The sequence below is a fragment of the Taurulus bubalis genome (assembly GCF_910589615.1).
Source record: "Taurulus bubalis genome assembly, chromosome: 19".
Classification (NCBI taxonomy): Eukaryota; Metazoa; Chordata; class Actinopteri; order Perciformes; family Cottidae; genus Taurulus; species Taurulus bubalis.
In genome coordinates this window covers 9,410,419-9,433,048 of record NC_136607.1, presented here as the reverse complement: position 1 = coordinate 9,433,048, position 22,630 = coordinate 9,410,419, and the positions used below count along the sequence as shown (strand labels likewise).

Below are 22,630 nucleotides of genomic sequence, written 5' to 3'. Positions count from 1 at the left end.
TTCTCTTCTGTTTTTAATGACCTCCAGCTCCCATTCTGACCCCTCAAAGGGTCAAGTTGTTGTTTTTTGGTTTACTTGTTATGTCTTTGATGTAAAACAGCTAAATCAAACCAAACTGGAGGAAACATGCAGCTTTGCAACAGAAACAAACCAATGTAGGTCAAATACCGTTGACAATGTTGCATAAGGAGTAAATCAAATGTTTTGTTTGCCATTTTAATGACAAAGATTTAAGTTTGAAAAATGTAAATTTGGCAATAAAGCGACAAATTTTGCAAAAAAAAGTTTGCTTTACTCCAGTCTAGCACCTCTAAAGTTTGACCATGTCTGAAATGTGTCTTCAGCTGTCACAACAGTTCATCTCTGTGTTATTAGAGTTATTGAGTTTCACATTTTCATTCATTTTAGACGATATGCTGTTTGGGATATCATGATGTAGAGAAGGTCTGCTCTGGTTTTTTTTAAGTTCACGGCAGTTGTGCGCTCACCGATCTGTGTACTTCCATATTGTTCAGCTGCATGTATTTTACCACGGCTTCATGAGTTTGTATGTTTGTAGAGTGAAGTACTCAAGAGTATTAGTCAGAGGTGGAAGATGTTGACATGGTACTTTACGAAAACATTTTAAAGCTAAAATGGATGGATAATTGGAGAAAATTGAAGGCGACTACATGTTCCTTTACAAGTCTTTTTTCTTTTTTTAAGTATGGTCAATCAAAAATATGAATATTTTGGAGATACAGTGAGAAGCTATTTTATGACCTCTTCCGTTAAAGTAGGAACTACAAACTGCCGCTCTTGTCGAATATAAAGAGGACAAATTATTATTTTGAAATAAAATGCAGGATATAAAAACTGATTGGAAAAACTCAAAGCACTGAAATATATATTTGTACGGTAAAGGTACTTGGTTATCTCCCACCTTTTCAAATGAGTTGTTTTTAACCGTTTTTATCCATTTTAACCTGCTGGCTAATTGATTATGATTTTATGACTTTGGGTTGCTCAGCGCTTCTATATTTACATTCAACATTATGTGGGAGTGCCCTCATCGACAGTAGGCATTCATAGCAAGAGCTGAAAACACATTTTCACCTGTTTGCTTCCTAACGTGCAGATCTAACGCTCTGTGTGTGTGTGTGTGTGTGTGTGTGTGTGTTTTATGAACGTGTGTGTCTCCAGGATCGACCCACATCTTCACCCCCACCAGCCTGCTGGAGCAGCTCAAGGCCATGAACAAACCAGAAGAGGAAGTTACAAGCTAAAATCCTCCAATCACATCTCTCTCTCCTCTTTACCTTGCCCCGCCCACCTACCCACCCTACCTCTGTGTCCTGCCCCCTACATGTGTATGCAACCTGCTTGAGAAGAAAAAGACATCTTAGATGATAAAAAAAATATATATATATGATGTATCAAAGAATAACATTGTTGCAAGTATTCCCACGTTTTACAATGGATGCAACTAAATGAACTAATTTAAAAAAAGGTTTAAATATCTGAACAGAAGGCCATTTAAAACTGAAAGTACCAAAATGTAATATTGTATGCTATGACACCTGTGCAAAAAGGTAGACATTTTCTCTTGTTTGTTTTTTTTTGTTTCCTCCTTGGTGCGAGTTTTAATGGAAGCGGGTCGAGTAGTTTGAGAGGTTGATCTTGTAAAATATATCATATCGGTCAACATGCAATACATACAAATCTATTCATCAGAGAGGAGTTCCCCCTTGCCCGTTTGAGATGTTCGTATACGGTAGCATGCTTGGACTTGTGTGGACTGTTAATGTGTTTGTATCCATTGTGGACGTTCTGGAAGCCGCAGAGTTAGCACTTAGCTTTTTCCCCTAAGATGTTGAGCTTGAATACTTCACCAAAAACCTTTTGTTTTAAGTATCGAAACGTCCAAATACACGCTTTGAAACCTTTCAGGCCACCCCTGAAGCGGAGTAAACTCAGCTGCCTGCTCTTTAGGTTGATCTATGGCAATGTAAATCTAATGCATTATACTCATCACTTAGTCTACTGTGACATATATAAATGGGGCGAATAGAATATTTTAGACAGTATGCAAAAGCAGCAAAAAAAAAGTTTACCACTGAAGTGGTTCAGATCATTTATTGAAAAGGTTTTTTTGTTTGAACTAACATGTAATCTAATGAGGAAGCCACGGCCATTGACACAACCACCGAAACTAGAAAAGTTTCTCCGTTTGGGTGTCTCGTACTCAAAGCATACATTTTTGTTGAAGTATTCGTGTAAAAAAAACTAAACCTGCTTGGTTGAGCAGACATTGCACAGAGAAACCGCTCTGTAAAAAGCCAGAACCATCCCGTCTCTGCCTGCCGAGACTGTAAAGTATTTACTTGCCACAACCTTTTCCTTTCTCCAGAGAAACTTCACGTTTTAATGTCGAAATGCTTGCTGATATTTAATGAATCTTAAAAAGGGCCAGTTGTATTTCAGTATTGTATCCTGTCAGATTAAGTCTTATCATTGGTTAGTAATGATGTTTAATTGGGCCATGCACTGAGTAGTGTTGTGCCATATGTTGCTGTTTTAGCGTCTTACTGTTGACTGGTAGTATTTCTGACTGTGACGTAGTGAAACTTTTCCTTTCCAAAATGTCGATGTGAAGCCGCCGTGTTTGTGATGTTTTAGCTGTAGTAGCTGTTAGTGTTCACCTGGGAAAATAACTACCGGTAATAATTATACTTTCTTTGCCTGTTTCCTCTGGTGCAATGTAAAACCCTTCAATTGTGAATGGCTTTGCAAAAATAATAACTTAAATCCACCCTTTTCTTTTTTGTATTTCCTCCCTCCTTTCCTGGCCAAACAAGTTGTAAATTGCACTAATGCGTTTTCTGTGATGCAAACGCTTGACTGTGTTCATTTTTTTTATTATTTGTTGTTGTATAGGGTTTACTCTGTCAAATCAATTGATTTATATCAAAATTATTTATCAGAGGAAAAAAATAATAGTGATGCATTAGTCTGTCCTAAAACTGTTTAACTTATTGGGATTGTATGTTTGCGAGTGTTGAAGCACAAACAATACTTCCACGTGTACTTAATATGTACTAAGGCTGTCTAATAAATTGGCTTCCATTACATTAAGACTCTTTTTTTTTATCTACTGAATGGTAAAGTACAATTAAAGAAAGTGTTTTCATTTTTTACCTTTTATTTGGCTCTTTATGGTCAACTGAAAAGATTCCCTGCAAAATATTTAAAAAAGTCCAACAGTTTAAAAAGAAATGATAGTATAAAGAAATTGACAAAAAACAGAATATACATTTCAAACGTTCACAGTTTTACGGTATATTTCTACCAAATACAATTCATGAATTATCTGTAAAACGTTCAAAGGTGGCATTTCCACCTATATATATATAAAGATGGATCCACACCAGCACTGCATACTTTAAAGTCTTTTGCAGTGCAGGTGTGTGAGAGATCAACAAAGCTGCTCAGTTACAGTAGACTTGTCTGGCTCATAGTTACAATTACAAGCATGTGAGAAAATACTGTATACAAATTTCAGGCTAAAAATCCACAGTTTAAATGTATAGTATACAAAATAACTAACATAGAAGCAGACTCATTTTAAGGATATCCAGCATCTCCACACCACGAGCTCTGGCCATTTACAAAATAGATCCATGATGGTCTCCTGTAAGACCATATAGAACTAACTTTTATCATGTGAATCTTTATTAATCATGACAACGGCCATTTGAAAACAGCTGTAACTTTTCATGTCCAATGACGAAGAAGCGACTGACTTTCCTTAGTCGGAAATGAAAACCAACATGTTGACGGAACTGATCTACAGTACTACGTAGTATAGAAAGTATGTCTTTTAAATGTATGCCAGCACATCTTTTGAAATCATTAATATGACTGCTTAAGAAAATGTACTTGTGTTTGGCGACGACGCCGTTGGTCAGGACAGAATCATCAGTAACCACCGTATCTCTAGCTAGCCAGTAGGGCTAACACACTGGCACGAGCATGCATCTGTGGCCGGACTGGCTACGTAAACAAGTCACAGAGACGCTCTGGTTATATTTGATTTACCTGAACCTGCACTCAGTTCCTTTAGCTCCTGTTGATGTGGACAGCCTCAGGTTAGTCAGTCTATGCTGTCGGTGAGGTGAGTGAGCAGACTGGTAGCTGAACGACTGAGTCAGGCGCTCCTGGTATTGCAATCCAGTAGCCAGAGAGCGTTCCATGTGTCCAGAGGTATGTTTCATGTTCTGAGCTGCTTTGTTGGCTCTGTTCAGAGAGGTGTGCATGGAGTGCTGCTTGTCAGAGGGCTGGAAGTATCTTGTCCTCGCCCTCATCTTCCAGCGACCTCTGCCCTCTGAAGGTGTGCTGTGGCTGGGAGACATGTAGTGGGCCGAGGAGTACATCCTGAACAGGGTAAGATTGATAACAGATCAGTTCAAAATGAGGATGACAAACAATGCACAAGTTTGTGTACAAATACAACAAACACACTTAGTTTTTTCTCATTGACATGACAGAATGTGCTACATTTTGGTATTTTCACCATATGTAGTATGTACTGTAAGAGGGACTATAATAAAAGGATCATTTGGATATTTTAAAATGGGGTTGTATGAGGAGGCACTTATCTATACTTGGTGTATTACCTACTGGAGATAGCGGTTAGCATTCCCACAGTTTGGTGAAACGGGCAGGAGTACAAGCAGGGGAGCAAAGTAATGTACTATGTTATTGTATGGCATACACCGACTGTGTAAAAGTACCTCATACAACCCCACTTCAATATCCATCTAAATATCCATCTAAGTTTGTCAACTGCAGGTGACTTTCTGCAAAAAGCTTTAGATGATGAAGTGTCCATTAGGGGGGATTTCAGCCACTGGCTTCTGAAGCAGCTTATTGTCCATTTTTCTTTTTAATGCGCTAATTTTCTTTTCACAATACTCATCTGTCTGGTGTGTGTGTGTGTGTGTGTGTGTGTGTGTGTGTGTGTGTGTGTGTGTGTGTGTGTGTGTGTGTGTGGGGCTAGAGGGCAGGTTGCTTACAGAAGTGGTGGTGGGCACACCGGCATGCACGGCAACAGTGCAGGAGAAGCTGCAGCTGCAAAGTATCTGCTGCTCGCAGCTCTATCCGGGGGACACGGGTGGCAGCTTATGCGTGTGGGTGAGTCTGTGAATTACAGGTCAGGTCAAAGTGTGAAGCAAACTTCACATAATTAAACAGATTGAATTTACTGCAGACTGAACTGATGTGACTGAACAGAACTTTGTGCTGCTGTTTACACCTCTCTATCAGCACTCAAACAGTGTGTCGCAGCAGCATTACAGTTTTGATCACATGGTTTCTGACCTGGCTCTGTGCTTTTGGAGGGTTCTGGGCGTCCACAGAGAAGATGGCAATGACAGCAAAAGGAGTGGTCTGGCTCTCCGTCGCCATCAACTGACAGAGAGAAGAAAAAAAACAAGCAGCCAGCACAATAAATGAGGAAAAACTGCAACGCTGGTGGTCAAATGATTTCACACTCTTTGATTTGACTCAAGTTTCTTTGCATTCAGGCAAATGCGTAGAAGCAAAGACAAAACAGAAATGTCCTGCACGGGATGAAAGGAGCCTCCTTACTTTCAGATCGCTCTTGGTGACGTGACAAGTGCCTTCTGCCGTCAGGTTCATCTGCTGTTTCAGACACACCAAGATGCCGCCCTGCACCACACATGCAAAAACACTCAGCAGTGTGGTAGACACAACCTGTTCTGGCATTATGAATCTATAACACATCAAAATAATCTCAACACTTAGTCAAATTTCTGTGTGTCTACGGAAATATTAGGGTCTCACACATTTTGTGATGGTATTTGGAAGCTGGTGAAGGCAGGAGAGACTGAAGTAAGCTATAAAAGGCTTGTATGAGCAATGACAAAAGTACATGCTCTATGTAATCGGTACATTACATACACACTGCACTTTAATTTGCTCATTCACTGGAGGTTCATCTGGATTGGACGATCGGCTAAAAAACCCGTCTTAAATTGCCGTGAAAATGTCTGCAGTAGAGGGATGCATGTTCTTACTGGAGTGTGTTCTGCTGCAGGCAGTATTTGTGTGTGAACGGCGGCTGTCTGGTGCTGCAGTGGATGTTTGCGTACACCTGGACACCAGAGGCTGAGGATTGGGTGAAGAGGGCTCTGAACCTGTCGCTGAATACAAAAACATTACATTGTTATATGCAATTTTTTGTCTTAGGACCAATGTGCTTGCTTATGTGTCTATACATAATCTATGCACAAGTCAGAAGTTGATACGTGTTTTCTATGCAACTTAATCATTACACACTGAGTTTCAGGATCAAGTGTAAATTCAGATCAAATTACAGATGTCCAGTTGTGGTTTCTGTCTGTGTGCAGAAGGTGTTCTCTTCCTTGTCGTTTGTCTCAGTGTAGACTCCTCATCCTCATCAACTGTCCATCTGTCTCTTCTTCCCCTGACATCACACCATCGCTCCCCAGACCTAAGCAATGAGAGAAGACTAAATTAAGTACAAGACCAAACATTTTAAGTACACAGTATGTGTTCCGTTTATGTGTATAAACTGTCCTGTTGCTCAACTCTGCAGACTAACATCAGGCGGCCGGTGTGGTCACACCCGGCAGATAAAAACAAACCTGATGCGAGGTGTAGAGGTGTCGACATGAGTGTAGTTCTCCTGAGCTGAAGGAGTTGCTCTCGCAGAGCTCAGATGCGTCCTTTTTCTCACACAGATGTCGATTCTCTCCCTCAGTCTGGTCACCTCGGCCTGCAGGTCCTGGAATTCACCACTAAAACACACCAAAGATGTGCAAAACTCACATGAGAAAATCTAGCTGGAGGTCATGTTTACATTTAGTACACATGATTAGTTGTTTTTTCACCACCACAGGCATCCAAGGTCAAACAGTAGTAAAGTCCAGTCAATGTAAACACTGCATTGTGTGCTGCATTGTGATAATAATAATACAAATTGCCAGGTGTCAGTCCAAATGTACACACCACGCTTTGAAAAGAGTCATGCGACACCACGCCATGCAGGAATCAATACAGAGTATACCTGGTAATATGTAACCACATTCAATAGCAGCCGATTCTGTAATCAAATGCATGAAAGAATATGATGATAGGAAAATTATATTTAATGATGTTGCCGGGTAAATTTACAGGAGTTAAATCAATTTCAAGACATAACTTACAATATTATTATTTTTCATCATCAGTAATTATGTCTCTGCAGGGAGACATACACCTGGCTTTGTTTGCACAGCTATCGCCATAGCAGCTGCTGCTACACGCACTTACTTGTGATTCAACACCTGACCGGACCTCAGTAGTCTGAGAGAATTTCCAAGGTGACGCCTTGTAGCTTCTGTGTACTGGTCATTCTGTCCGCCTTCAGACACAGTGTGGGCTGCAGAGAAAGGAGGACAGCAAGTTAAATACACAATGAAAGAAAACGCTAATACATAAGAAAAATAAAGTATCGGTAAGAGAACAACAGAACCACATTAAAATCAGCAACAATCTCAGTTGAAGGACAGAACCTAGAGGACTCACAGCTTTCACTTTCCAACCCAGACTCACTGGTCCCATCGTCGGCCATGGTTTGTTCTGTCTGACGGCTGCAGCGCTGTGGAGAGCAGGAGAAAGTGCGTCTCCTCTGCCCTTGTCGGGTTCTCCTCTGCAGGTCACAGCTGAGCCGAGAGTCACTTCTGGGCTCAATAGCCTTGTGACTGTGTGACTGTGACGAAGCAGGAGAGGGGACTGAGGCTGGGCCTATCTGAGGATTACTCAGGTTCCCCTCCTGAGGCACTGAAACACTGTCGCAGCATCTAAGAATATTCAAACATACAGAAAACATAGGAGACTATAAAATCAATAAACAGTAAGACAAATAGGAGAATCAGGGGCTTTAGAGTTGTACGCTGTGTGCGGTGATAACATGGACGGGTGATGGCAAGAGAGGTCAAATTTATTGAGCAGTAAATTTGTGTGCAGGCTTTCTCACCTCGCTGAGGCCCTCTGGTGGAAAGGACTGGGAGCGGCTGCTGGAGTCAGCCGGCTGCTCTCTGAGCCGACAAACCCACTGTCCGTCTCCGGAGAGATGATCCCATCCTGCTCAACACAACACAGAACAAAGATTGTGCACCGTGTATCTCTACACATTCGAGATGTAGCTGCATTGTGTTTGTAGGCAAAAATCCGGTTTTATTTATCCCTGGTGATTCATATTGCTGTTTTTGATAAAAGCAATAATAAGAGAGGCCGTTACACTGGTTTTCAAGAAGCAATTGCTTAGCGTATATTAGGGCTGTTTGGGCAATTAAATCACAATATTATGCAGATTTACACCAACTGCATGTCAGCTGATTCAGCTCCCAGGTATCTTTTAAGCCACTAGAGTAGACTCTGTTTTGGATTTTAAAACAACTCTTAATCTGCAAGCACTAGAATGCTCAAAGCTTTGTAATTGAACGATACATGTTTCACATGCATTTAGAGGAGGGTGGTAGTATTGCCTCAAAGGAAACAGTGTTTTGGGGTTTCAATGTTGATTTTTAACACAGCATCAACAGTATTCATTTAATTTTCCTCCCATTACACAGTGTCTCTGAGCCTATGCAGTATGTGCATACAGTCCATAAAGAGATGCAATAGCTTGGCTAAAAAAGAAAATGAGAGAAAATGCGCAAAAAGTAAAATCTTCTGAGGCTTCGACGCTCCACATCATTAAATGTTAAGCACCGCCTTACTTTAACCACACCACATTTGTGAAAAAAATCAATGTCAAATCAATGACAGACCCTGGCAGTTTGCAATATGAAACTGACCTGAGAAAGCACTCCGCTGCTCCCAGTTTGAAGTTTGGAGTTCCTCTTCTCCAATGCTGTAATCTCTCCCAGACTGCTCAGACTGCTGCTGTGGGACTTCCCCACCTCCAACCTCCTTCTGCTGCTGAGAGGATGAAGAGGATTGAGTGTGGTGGACTGGCTGGAGGCCCTGCGTGAAGGAGAACTGGACCTGCTGGCTTGCTGTTTGACAGGAGACGAGTCCAGATGGTCCGATTCGTCTTCCCTGTCAACAGAGAGTTTTTTGTGTGGCACAATTGCAGGTAGTATTTTACCATTCAAAATAAAAATAATTACATTTAGACAGGAAAGAACTCAGATTAGCAACCCCTCAGAGAACAAACATTCCTGTGCTCATCTCTAACCTCTGTAGAAAGCTTTTCTGGACTTCCAGGCCTTCAGTTCTAAGACTCTGTCTTTCTCTCTCCCCGCCCGCAGGCTGCATGTTGCTTCTAAAGGCAGCAGAAAGGGAAGCTCCTTCCCTCCGGCTTTTGTCTCGGACTTTGGGAAGCTCCTTGAAGCTTTGGTAGCTAAACAGAGGAAGAAAAAATGTCAGGGTGCAATATTGAGAGTCCAGCAAAGCTTATCTCCTTCTGACAGTGAGGAAAATAATTTGGATATCCCCTAACATTTATACAAAGTCTTCCACAGCAAAACATTGTCACTATTCACATTCTTTTATCAAAATGAACAACAGAGAACACAAACGTCCCACTCACTGATCCATTTGTGTGGTAAAGTCTTGTTCAACATGTCTTTGTTTGCCATTCAGAGGTTTGAGGTAGAGAGAATTAAGAGTTTCCTCCTCTTCAGAACTCTCTTCACTGGCTGAGCTCACCTCCATCGCCGCTACCTCATCTGGATCAACCAGAAAAGGCACAGGAGGGCTCTGGAAAGAGAAGAAGTTGGATCATTATGTATATACACATAAATACACAAACATAAATGCAATCTGCTATAACATCCTGTCATAGCAGAAGTGTGTTCTCCAATAACTAACACAAGTCAACATTTGTGAAAAGTCTGACTTGTCTTAGTTAATGGAGAACACACTTCTGCTATTTTTTTATACAGAGCATCACTTGAATGACCTTAGTCTTTATGTACAGTAAATGCACAATACTCTTTTTGACACTGTCACAAAGACATGCAGACAACCTGCAGGGTTTCACACTGCACGCACAAATGCAAATGTTAAATAGATATTCTGTTCTGATCCAAGAGTACATTAACACAGACAGAGCTGTTAGACGGTACCTGTGGGTGAGTCAGCGTTTCTCCTCCCTCAGAGGATGAAGGCGTGGGGTGAGGAGGTGGAGAGGGAGGAGCCACACAGATGGGCTGCTCTTGTTGCATCTGTTCCACCTGCTCCTTCAGCTCTTCCATACACAGCCCACATTGAAAGATCATCCCCTCTAGCTCCCTGATACATGCACACACACAAACATAACACAAAAAAGCAAAAACAACTGAGTGCACATATGTAAAGAATAACAAAATGGAATATATGACATATTTATCTCGGTAGGCTCACCGTTCAGAGTCAAAGTGGCTGATTTGTGCCCCACGCTGCAGCAGGACTTTGTGTTCATCCTTCGCTAACAGGTAGCCCCTTTCTAAAGAGTCGAGGCCCCTAGAAAGCTGTGAGAGACCCTGAGAAAGAGTTTGGCTTTGAGGTGACTAGAAGTCATCCGTCTGAACAATTTAAACTGAGTTGTTGTTCTTACCTCCATCTGGTCAAAAGGCCTGATTTGTTTGCTCTTTAGGAGATCCTCAAAAGTCTGCAGCTGAAGGGAGAACATTGAACACCTTTATCTCTTTATCACATCATCTCGTAAATCTGCAAGGATTTCCATTACTGATGATTAGGGGTGTGAATCTTTTGCTATCTCACAATTTGATTTTGATTCTTTAATTTTTAATTGAATTCAAAACAATTCCCGATTCAAATAGTTTCTCGTTTTAGTACAGAGAAGTGCTGATTTCAGGATCTACTCCAGTCCACTGTGCGCTAATAAGACAATGTGGCAAGTTATGGCAGCAAAAGTGAATACGATTATGGACTTTTTATATATGGAAAAATTTATACAATAATGTAAACATACAAAAACAAACCAAAAAGGTAACATTTATTTATGCTAAACTTCCACACAAATTAATTTGTTTACTCACCTACAACTTATCAAAAAGCTTTAAGAATAACTAATTCAAGTTATATATATATATATAGATATATATATATATATATCTATATATATATATATATATAGATATATATATATATATCTATATATATATATATAGATATATATATATATATATGTATATATATTCAAAAGATTGTACAGTAAACTGGTATTTGTTGTGCTTTTACAGCAAATCACACAATAATGCTTGACTATACTCTGACTTTGTGTGTATGATTATAGTCCATCGTTAATAACTGTTGATAGATATAATAGGTAATTTACCTGCTGGTGGAACTTGTCGGCCTGGTTGTAGATAATCTTGGCCAGCTGCTGTCCCACCTGAGGGTCTGGGCTTCTTGTGGAAAGAAGGGCAGATGAACTTCCTGTTCATTTGACAGACAGGTGGAGAGGAAAGAGTTATATGATGCTAGTTGTACAGAATGATGCAACTTCAGCAACAGCTTGATAGATAGATGACAGCCAGATGACTTGTTGGCATGTTCACCTTGATGAAAATGTCAGTGACAATGTGTCATTGTACAACAATAAATCTGTAGAGCAGGGCGACTCATTTCTATGACATATGATTATATGAAGTGATGAATTTGACAGCAAAGTGGGAAATGTCGAATAGGATGAATTTACTCTGATGATTGCTGTGTCCGTTTGGGTGAAGACATGCTGAGCTAAACTCTGCTCTCTGAGCCCGAGGAAAATCCAGCATCATGACCTGTGAAGAGTCCCGGTTCAGTCCTGCCTGCACCAAGTGGCCGGGCTTTGGAGGGTCAGAGTACAGGTTCACCTGATGGAGATATGAAAAATGACGGTATATTGGCGCAATTTTCCCTTTGCTGTTCCTGGTGACATAAGTGACTTCAACTACTGTCACATTTCAAGACGTCAACATTTTTAGGTCACTCGTCAATTCTGATGCATGTTAGCTTGATACCAGAAATGAGACTTTGGGACGGGTTAAAGTATTTTTTGTAGAAATAATCAAATCATACGACAAAAGATGGAGATGATCACAATCAGTTGAATTTGTAAAACAGATAAAGCCGACATCTACACCTTGTGTCTTCTAGTGTTGTGTTTTGGTCTACTCTCTTAAGCCACAACATCAAACAGGTCATATTAGAGCAGAAAAGAAGTTTAAACTGAACTGTGTGATACAGGTTTAACACATACACCGGGTGGTCACCCCTCCCACACATACAGAATTGAATAAAATGGAGAATGAGCACGCCCCTCCCCTCTAAGCAATAAATCACTATGACCTTAAACTGACCTCAACAGTCCCTTAAAAAAACAAAAAACAGACAGACAGACAGATATAAAAGCATATGATCTGTACTTTACACAGCGAGCCACTTAGTTAGAAAGATGGAATGATATAAACTAAGATCATTAATCGGTGTGTTTACGTTTTTAATTTGGTTTGTATAAAACATCATTACTTGAGCTTGTAATTAGAAGATTGTGACAGTCCTTGATTCAAGTCTAAGAAGATGCATTTCCAGTTGTTGGAACTAATCATCTGGGGTTCACACAACATGAAAGAAAAACCTCTCCAATTTAAACTAATAATAATCAGACAAGAAATGTCTGTGTAAAGTCGCTCCTCCCACCCTGCCAGTGTGATGTTAGCTTGCAGAGGGAGAGGGAGACAGATGGTGGTTCAGTTTCGTGGTGAAGGAGATGGAGGGGAGGCGGAGAGCCCAGTAAGCTGATTTTAATTGGTGCCGATTGTGGAGTGCTATTGCGCCAACAGAAATTATTTTAAAGGAACTACTTTACTACACTCATCCTGTCTCTCCTGCTCTTTCATTTCTTCCTTATCCCACTTTTTAATTCTCTAATCATTTGTTCTGACATACTGCTCTGCCTGTGATGTCCTGACAATGCCTGGGCCTGGGCTGTTGGCTCTTTATAGCTCTCTCCTGTAGAAATAAAGTTGAGGAATGAAGACACACAACAAACTAATAAACAGTTGAATACACATCTGAAATGTAAAACAGAAGAAAAAGAACACACAAAAGGGAGTACTGTCATTGTGGAAGAGTGTTTGGTCACAAGATGACCTTCGTATTGATGACTGTTTTGTTTTGCCGTATCATGTAGACTGTGGCCGTGGTATATTTTCTTTAGAGGAACTTTTTTGCTCCTTCATAGATGCTCTGTACCTACATATTGAATTCTGGTCCTTATTATCCTTTTGTGTGTTTGTTTAGCTATCATAGTACTGCACAGACTACAGAAGAGTCTCCATCTGTCCACACAGTGTCTATATTTTGTGCAGCCTGTGTTTGCACATAGAAGAGTAGCTATGCATTATGTCTCTCACAGAAATCAGAATAAAATGGATGGAAAGCTGAAACAGACATAATCGTTATATGTTTATACCTGCCATTTGTGTTTAGATTTATTAATGTAATCAAATTTGAGAAAATAATCATTCCATTTGTAAGTTCCCTTCTGGAAGTGCTATAGTGATTTAAAATGACACAAAAAATACACTTTATGGCACCAAGGTAATGCTTTTTAAAACCCTTTACTACCGCAAACCATTAAATAGTGATAAATTATAGCCTCATTTCTATATTAACTACCTTGGCTTGGAGGCGCAGGCGATCAATAGTGTTCTCCGCCTCGGCGTGCTTAGTCAGCAGTTTGTTGTAGTCGTCCTGCAGCGAGATGAGACGGAGAGGAAATGAGCGAGTAAGAGGAAGGGAAGAGAAGAGAAGAAAAAAGAGAGAGCGCAAAAGAAGTGAGGATGGAAACAAGCGATGAGTGAAAAAGAAAAGAAAAGAAGAGAGCAAAGTTGGAGGCAAGGAATGAGGGGGCAGAGGATTTAGGTACCGTTAAGTTTAATTAATATATCCATCACAGTTAAACTAAAGATTTTACACCCTTTTGGCCTCTTTTGTTTCAATGAAGTAATGCCTTCATGCAACAGCTAACAATGATTTTTCAAACATTAGTTTGCTTCAAACGTGTCAACAGTATAATTCATCTACTAACTACATGGCAAAATAAATGTACTGATTCTCTTGTATGAATACAACATGGGAGTTTTCAGCAGCCAAACTTATGATGCAAAAAAAGAAAAGGCCAGTAGTGAACTGAAATTTTAGAAGTACATTCATAAAAAATAAACGTCACTCTGAAAAGCAAGGATTAGGCGTGTTAGAAGGATAGATTATTATTGTATAACTGGGGAAAAAGTGATTTGTGTTTTCTCAAGGTCAATGATCTGTAGACGTTATTCCATTTCCCAATTTTAATCAATATCTCAGAAGTATAAAGTATAAAGTCACAAGCCAAAGCTCTGTAATTGCCTTGGTGCTGTAGACAGATTGCGAAACAAAGCATTAAGAATGTAATACTGAAATACACAAGGGCAGGGTTATATTGATAACTTGAGGGTTATATTGATAACTTGGTGAAGAACAATCCCTAAGCCATCCCAGACTTGAACAGAAAGGATAGTACTATTTCTGATTGATGTTCCCTCTTAAAATGTCTCTAAAAACTTCAATTAATGAAGAAGGTTTCATCTTCATTAACCGTTTTGGTATCATGTAGCCTAGTAATTTAAATATCTTCAGTATATATCCCAAACTTTGAAGTTTAATTTCCCTAATGTCTGCTCAGCTGTCTAGTTGTTTTGACTTGTAAAGAGGGTGCCTCTGGGAATGAACAAAGATGGTGGTGAAGTGTTTGCAATTTACTTTAGATTTCTCTTCGGACATTTAAGGAAATTAGGGAAAACTTGAGTTTTTCTCGGGATCCTGTTTGATTTAGACAGCGTCACTGGTAGTTTTTTCTCAGGATTTGTCATGGCTGTCTATGCTACTATCCCATCTTGAGCTGGTCCCCAGACGGAAGTGGGAAGGTACATTTTGAAGTCATGAATGTGTCTTTAACAATCAAATAACACAAAGCATGCGTCGTCATTGCTTCATCAAATAATGTTGCCCTGGGTCCTGTGCTATCACAACAACATGCAGCCACACTAGTGTTTTCAGGTTGATTTCATATTAACAATTGAGTTGTTCTCATTTACAGTAAAGCATTTTTTGTTTCCGACAACCATAAAAAGAGTGATTTGATGATGATGATGTCCCGAGATGTCCCAGTCTCTACCAGTACCTGTAGTTGGTCGAGCAGTGTGGTGGCCTGCTGGTGGCATCTGAACTCCTGAGGCACAGAGGAGTTGGGGGCACTGGTTGGTGGTTCGTAAAAGTCTGATGAGGCAGGAGATCCAGCTGTGTTCTTCAGTAGGACTTCTTTCCCAATGTCAGCAGGGGATTGAAACACAAAGGGGGGCTCAGATGACATCCTCTTGGATGAGTGTTTGCTCTTGGGGGGGATGTAACCATCTTTGGGGAAATGGATCCTGGGTTCCACCTTGGAGAAGTCTGGTGTGCGGTAACTCAGAGGCCCCTTTCTGGAAATTAAATCAAATACATGGTTAGTGCTTTATATAAAAAAAAACTACAATCATGATATATGAAAACTGAAAAAAGAAGGATACAAAAGCTACAACATAAGACACCATCCATTTTTTTGTTTTTTTACTTATCGCAATGGGAATGTGACTCACCTGGATTCATCCATTTCAGCAGCATTATTCCTGGCTCTTGGCATCTTCTGCTCATTGTCAGGACTTGTCCGGTGTTTGAACGTTAAAGAGTCTACTCTGGCTGTGCTGAGGAAACTATTCTTTGAACACGAAGCTTCAGGAGAGTGCTGCCTCATCTTCCTTGGTGAGGGAATGGGCTGTTTGTGAGGCTTACCTGATGCTTTTAAAGGTGCATCATTTACTCCGCTGTAATGATTTGACACGCCTTCTTTAGAAAACACGGGTGCTGGCTGAAGAGAAGCCCTGAGCTTTACCTCGGTACAACGAGAACTGTTGAGGCTCACGTGGCCCCTGTGTGATTCTGAAGGACTTTCTGTGAAGCTCATCTCTGGAAGGGTTTCAGCTTCAATCCCAGGACCAGCAGCTATTTCCTCAGCCAAGAAGTGGAGAAGGTGGTGGAAAATGGGGGCTGAGACAGACTGGGATATTGGGCAGTGAGGATCGGCGACTGTAGAAGGTCCCATGGCTAACAGGGGTGCACTACAAGAATGCGAAGAGCTGATCTTCTCAACCTCTCCTTTGGAAATATAGCTCTCAGCCAAACCATTCGTGGTGCAGGGGTGTTTATTTTTCTTTATCTTCCGGTCTCTCCTGGTCCCTGCTTCCCCTCCATCTTTCTTGCGATCCATCACCTGCGCTTCTCCTCTTTCCGTCGAGTCCTCAACTGCCAAAAACATGGAGAGACGGGGAAATGGGAAGACAGGTTTCAACACAGTACAGGCATACAATAGCTCCCACAACAAAGGAGTGTAGCTCGCCGGGCTTCTACTAATTCCAGAGCGTTGCCCAAACGTAAAAAAGTCCAAATGTATTGATGAAAGAGCAACGTTATTTTCAAAATGCATGTTTTTAACTGACGAAATGTTCTGCTTCAATCCATATTTGCCTTTCAAAAGCAAAATGTTTTGTTCACAAAAGCAGCCACACACTGACAGGTTGTATTTATAAAGTTTATTTAACCCAACAAATTTAACCTGATGAATCAATTTATTCCAATTGAGCATTTTGTTTGGAGGAGTTTTATATTTTCTTTAAGGAAATGACGTTTGAAGATTAATTTGAAACCTCAATATAAGCTAAGACTGTCATTCAGTCCAGCCCTATTACAAAAAAAAGTGCTTTTATATATCTTAAACCAGGTCTGGAGGGCACTGTGATGGATTACACTCAACACAATCGGCCAATGTGACATAAAAGTAAACTGCAACTATAATTGATTCATAATTTAAGTAACTTTTCAAGCAAACAGTTTACAAACTTCCAGCTTCTCAGTTGACCGGATTTGCTGTTTTTTCTAGTTCTGATGTGATAATACACGGCATCTCTTTCGACTGTGGAGTGATAGTCAGACAATACAAGCAACCTGATGATGTCATCTTTGGCATTAGGACATTTTATGATCCAAACAATTCATTATGAAAACAGGCATGTTGGTAGAACAGATGGCTGCCTGGATCTGAAAAGTAGTAAACCACAATGTGGTTTTCAAGCCAGCTGTGATGTAAAGTAAAATACATTTGTAGCTCATGAGCTTAAACATGCAAAACCAGTGGTATGGCCCTTTACGCGTAGTACAGGAACTAGAACATCAAAACTTTCAAAGAAATACTTTAGTGAAGGTAAAATAAATGAAAGACTCACATGGCGATAGTATTTGCACATCCTCTCCTTGTGGTACGTAACTCAGCTCCTCGGGTGTATCCCTCTCACGCCCACTAGCGTCTGCCTCCTTGAGGGTGACGGGTCCAGAGCACATGTTTGGATTACTTTCTGAATCTGAACCACAAGATGCAAACAACTTCAAATCCTCCAGTGTGTCCGCCAGTCCAATGATGCCATTCTCATTCATTTGGCGGACAAAGTCATCGTCTTTCTCTTCCTCTTCTTCATCCTCATCCTCCCACACGTCCTCGGATATTACCGAGCTGGTGGGTGAGGTTCGAACCGGGGCAAGGGTCCACAAAAGAGCCCCTGCTGTGGTGTTCTTTCTCGTCTCCATTCACCTCTGGGGCAACTTCGGCCCTCAGTCAGGCACAGGAATGCCTTGAACTTTTTCTTGTTGATCTGGCTCTGCAGTGAGGTCCTTTTCCAAAGCCATGGCTACACAAGCTTACTGATTGCAGGCCATGTCATTAAGCTGGGAAAAGTCCAGAGGCAGAGGCAAAGAAGACTGGTTGGTCACTCTTTAGTCTTGAGGGATGAGAGATTTCTTTGGGTGCAGTTCCTGAAAACACAAAATAGTATCAGCTCCATAGTGTCTATAATCATTTACCAATACACTCTAGTAGTAGAGGTATCCAAAGGAAAGTAATTGAAGGGAAACAAAACATATATAAGTAAAGGGTCATAAAAAGATAAAGATAGAGAGAGAGAATAATATAATATATGACAGACAACCAGAATTGTTTTTTTACTCAAGCAACAAAAGGTTATAAACTGTGCGGTAATACAACAGAAAACTAGGTTGATTAATCAAAAAATCCAAACGCTGGCTCCTGCTTTTTAAGTGGACATAAGGCAGTACAGTGAATAACTGAGTTGGGGACTGTTCGACAAAACAAGCAATTTGAAGTCATCACCTTGAGACCCATAAATCACTCCATTAGTTTGGCTTCAAACTAATTGGAGTGATTTATGGGTCAAGGAAGTCATCAGTCTTTAGACACACACACACACACACACACACACACACACACACACACACACACACACACACTATGAAATGCTATCGTGAGGTAAGGCAATCATTTCAAACAAAAAGTCAATGGCATGCACTGCAATTAAAGCACCAAATATCAACTTTGTCATAGTTACAAACACCAAAAATGTGTCACATCATAGTGATTAAATAGTTTGAATTCAAACGCATTGAGGTCACCTTCTACCCTCTCAACCACTCAATCCATCTTTTGTATAAAAAGTATTCGCTGAGGCCTCAGGTTGTGCTGGTGTGGGTCCATCCGAGCTATCTGATGTTCACAAATGAACACGACAGGTGTGAAGACAGAGCTGTGCAAGTGGACCAGGTGGTCATAGCACGATGCAAGACTGGAAATTCAGAACAAATGACTTTCGGATATTTAAACTCAACGCTGAATTGAGAAGTATTTTACTTATGCGCCAGTTAAATTATGTATTATACAGAATGCTTTAGCAAAACTACTAGCCAATGGTTGTTTATTATATTTGTATGCAATAGGTTTCGGATTAATTAAAAGCAGTGGTGTCACAGTACATTTTGTCTGACATCTCTTGTGAGGTGCAGCACGTAAGGACTCATTTCAGGGCGATTTCTCCGTTACTCTCTACACAACAGAGTATTGCCCCCTGCTAAAATCCTGTGCTTTTGGGTGGCTCAACGCAGCATTTCAAGTTCTTTATAGCAGACGTATCATACATGTAGCAGAGGTGGGATCAGACTACTGGTTCACAATGTTACATCGAGTCCCCCAAGTGTATTCCTAGAGCTGCAACAGTGTCACTATGGCAACGTCACAACATGAACACAAGCTGCGCTTTTCAGCGTCTGCAATAAATCTTTGACAACTCTCAACATAAAGGCCAGTTCCTCTGTAATAGTGCCACAAAGACAAACATTGAATTTATACATATGCTAAGACCCTCTAAAAAGCCTCATAACCAAATGTCCGCATCAAAGCACAGCAAGTCCATCTTTATATTTACTCTGACTTTAGCAGTAATGTCACATCATGTCATTATCCTCTTGTAGTTTTCAATCGCAGTACATTTCCCTAAGATGTGCACAGCTGTTGCAGGGGTCAGCCATATCCGAGTTATTTAACTATGCACACATTAACGCTTTGTAGAACTTTGTAGAACGCTTTTTAAGTAGTGGTCGAACGACCACATAAGATGAGAGAGGCCTTAACAGCGCCCCTTATTAGAGACACTTGGTGCGAACATAATGCGAGGAAATTTGCATTTTAACACTCAGAGTTTAATTGAGCAAACAAACAAACAAACACACACACACAGACTTTGTCAGGAGAGGCTAGTTTTTTTTGCTCAGAAAACCAGACACTCTGGTTTTCTGAGCAAAAAATGTGCATCCATGGACTCGTTTAGATTGCGTACAAAACACAAGGCTTGGTGTGCACGACTGGCAGACTTGCATCATGCTCTCTCCACAATCCTTTCACTCACACACACAAATCAGCAGAGGCTCCACGCGAGCCAACATGGCAAACTCACCATGCATTTAAAGTAGACCACAAGAAATGAGGGCGCACATGTCAGCGGATAAACAACTGAAGAAGTTTAGAAAAGCAATAACTTCAGAATAGAAAGAGCTCCCTGTATAATTATGACATTATTCAGGCCTATACACTTCCTCCCCCTAACACACAGGAACTTCCAGGGACTCCAGACGAGTATCTATCTACACTACAGTTGGTATCCAAACTTGTCATATAAGCAGCAGATGACATTTTGACTTTTCATAGCAGGAAAAGTACAGCTGTTAACTTACACATCACATGAATGATGACTCTGTTCTATTCAAGTGGCCCAACAGGCTATGACAGGATGATAGCGAGCCTGCATGAACTGGAACTGAAGAAACTAAATGGAATCAAATCATCAATAATTGTATTATTGACTGTCACATGACTAAAATATCTTCCGTTTAAAAAAGTCTGGTTTTAACTAATAATAATAAAATGTATCATTAAATTAAGGTAAGAAACAGTTCCTCCATCCCTGCTTGTGACCAGCAGTGCCTGCTCTGCCAATTCTTACAAAGCTATTCCAGTTTTGGGTGGTAAAGTGTTTCTGTCTCACACAGAGACATTTACAGTATGTGGCCAACTGTAACTAGACGTGGAGCGAATGCAGAAGAGAAGCAGACAGCGAGGAACTTCTAGTGAAATCAAAGCCATTTTTTGATTAAAAAACATTCTATATTTGCCATAAGTGTTGGATTTCTGATACCTGGTAAGATTAAAGCAAAGAAACGACTCACCTGTTGTTATGCTCACGCTCCCTGATCATTCCCGGGGGAACTAAGGGTTTATCTCAGCCACCAGATGGGGGTGGGGGATTACACTGCTCTAAAGCCCTTACAGGGGGCTTCCCAGATTGTAAACAGACCATGATCATCAGTATGTACATCCAGGACAGGAGGCTAGCTCGGCTCCTCACAGACCGACAGGGCTTTAATCACCTGACTGTCAGGAGAGCTCAGGTTGGACAGGTGGGGAAGAGTGAGAGAAAGCCGGAAGGAAAAGCAATGACAGAAAGTCTGCCAGGGTCTACGGCCATTCCCAGTCCCACCAAAGCTGTCGTGAAGTAATTAAGCCTGGCCGACAGGGAGACCCCACGAATGTCTACAGGAGGACGACCCCTGGACAACTGAATTATGAGCACAGTGAGCACTAGCGTAGCTGGGGCTGCCCCACAAGATGGCAGAGGTAGAGCTCTCTCTCTCTCTGTGTGTGCGTGTGTGTGTGTGTGTGTGTGTGGGTGTGTGTCCTGTTTACGACGGCCTAGTGACTAATATATGACAGCTAATCTTCTTAGGAGGCACAGGGAGAGCTGAAGACACAGAAAACACTGAGCAGAGGGACTGGTGAGAAGAGGGGCTACATAGAACAGGACAATTGTTTTGAATTCTGCTGCAATTATTAGTTGATTGATCAATTACTCGTTAGAAAGAAAACTAAATCAAAGTCAACAAGAAATTGTTCATTTTAATAATTTCTCAAACAAAATTGGTTGTACGGATTATTAACTACAAGAGGTTGTATTTCTTCCTAATTATTCTAAATGGGCATCAAGAGAGATTGTTGAGGAAATCTATCCCTGGCTATCAAATGCCAGCATTTTTTTTTTTCCGCAGAGCAAAATGTCAAACACCATCAAGGAGTGAAAGTTGGAAATGAACTCTTTCAAGATATGTACTGTAAAATTACATTGACTACACTACAGGTGAATTGGGTAAAAAACATCATCTGTCATCTGTTAAAAAACTAACAGATGACACCATAAAATCCCCCAGTTTACAGTTACTTACATTAATAATGTACTTAATGAATTCCCATCCAGACAAGATAAATAAAATAGTAGCAGTATAACATAGTAATATCAATGCATTAACCATAGGTTAGAGGGATGCGCTGCTGTGAGAATTGGGGATTCAAACCCCACCTTTCACAAGGTTTTGGCTACAGACTGCACGTTTTCTCCCATTACTTTTTCTGGCGATAACACATCCATCAGAGGACACAAGAGGACAACAAGTCTCAGTAGCCAGCTGGAGTGGATTTTCCCGAGCTAATGATGTCTAGTCTACAGAAAAATGTACCTGCACAGACCATGAGAGAAAACACACACACACACACACACACACACACACACACACACACACACACACACACACACACACACACACACACACACACAGAGAGACAGGCCATGCAGGGACACAACCGTCTCTTTCTGAGGACAATGCACACAGATCACACACTATAAATCACGTTGATGACATATTGCATCTTACCTCATGTTCCGGACAGATTCGTCGACTCAACGTAGACCGGTGGTGCTTGACTAGAAGACGACCAACAGGGGGGTCGGTTACCTTGAAAACCGCAAAACTTAAAAAGAGAGAGAGAGAGAAAGAGAGAGAGAGACCCAGCCCGCGTCACCATGGGCACACACTGCCACAACAAACACCCACAGCTTACGGGTTTCCTCAAAACAGCCGCTAAACACAGTCGTCAAACCGCTAAACACAGCAACGTATTGCTCTGAAGTACCGGGGAGAAACACAACGGTATCTCAGCCAGCTAACGGTCGGAGCCAGTTTCAACAGTTGGCCGCCGTTACCGCCACTGAGCGTTACTCCCAACGGTAACTTTAAAAAAAGAAAAGACACCACAACTCGCATTAAGATG

The 22,630-nt window shown here is 40.9% G+C and overlaps 1 protein-coding gene across 1 annotated transcript; it reads right to left on the bottom strand.

Moving 5' to 3' along the window:
* Positions 1–4,015: 4,015 nt before the first annotated feature.
* akna (AT-hook transcription factor) lies at positions 4,016–17,715 on the bottom strand (the record flags this gene model as incomplete). The annotated part of the gene is made up of 22 exons (XM_079234927.1): positions 4,016–4,413; positions 5,055–5,178; positions 5,359–5,448; positions 5,629–5,709; positions 6,078–6,203; positions 6,378–6,514; positions 6,669–6,821; positions 7,336–7,444; positions 7,591–7,865; positions 8,042–8,148; positions 8,865–9,108; positions 9,248–9,412; positions 9,602–9,771; positions 10,140–10,305; positions 10,417–10,535; positions 10,610–10,669; positions 11,354–11,454; positions 11,717–11,873; positions 13,681–13,755; positions 15,224–15,521; positions 15,678–16,380; positions 17,358–17,715. 22 exons carry the CDS (start codon positions 17,713–17,715, stop codon positions 4,074–4,076), a joined length of 4,158 nt encoding a protein of 1,385 aa, XP_079091053.1. The 3' UTR covers positions 4,016–4,073.
* Positions 17,716–22,630: the final 4,915 nt, after the last annotated feature.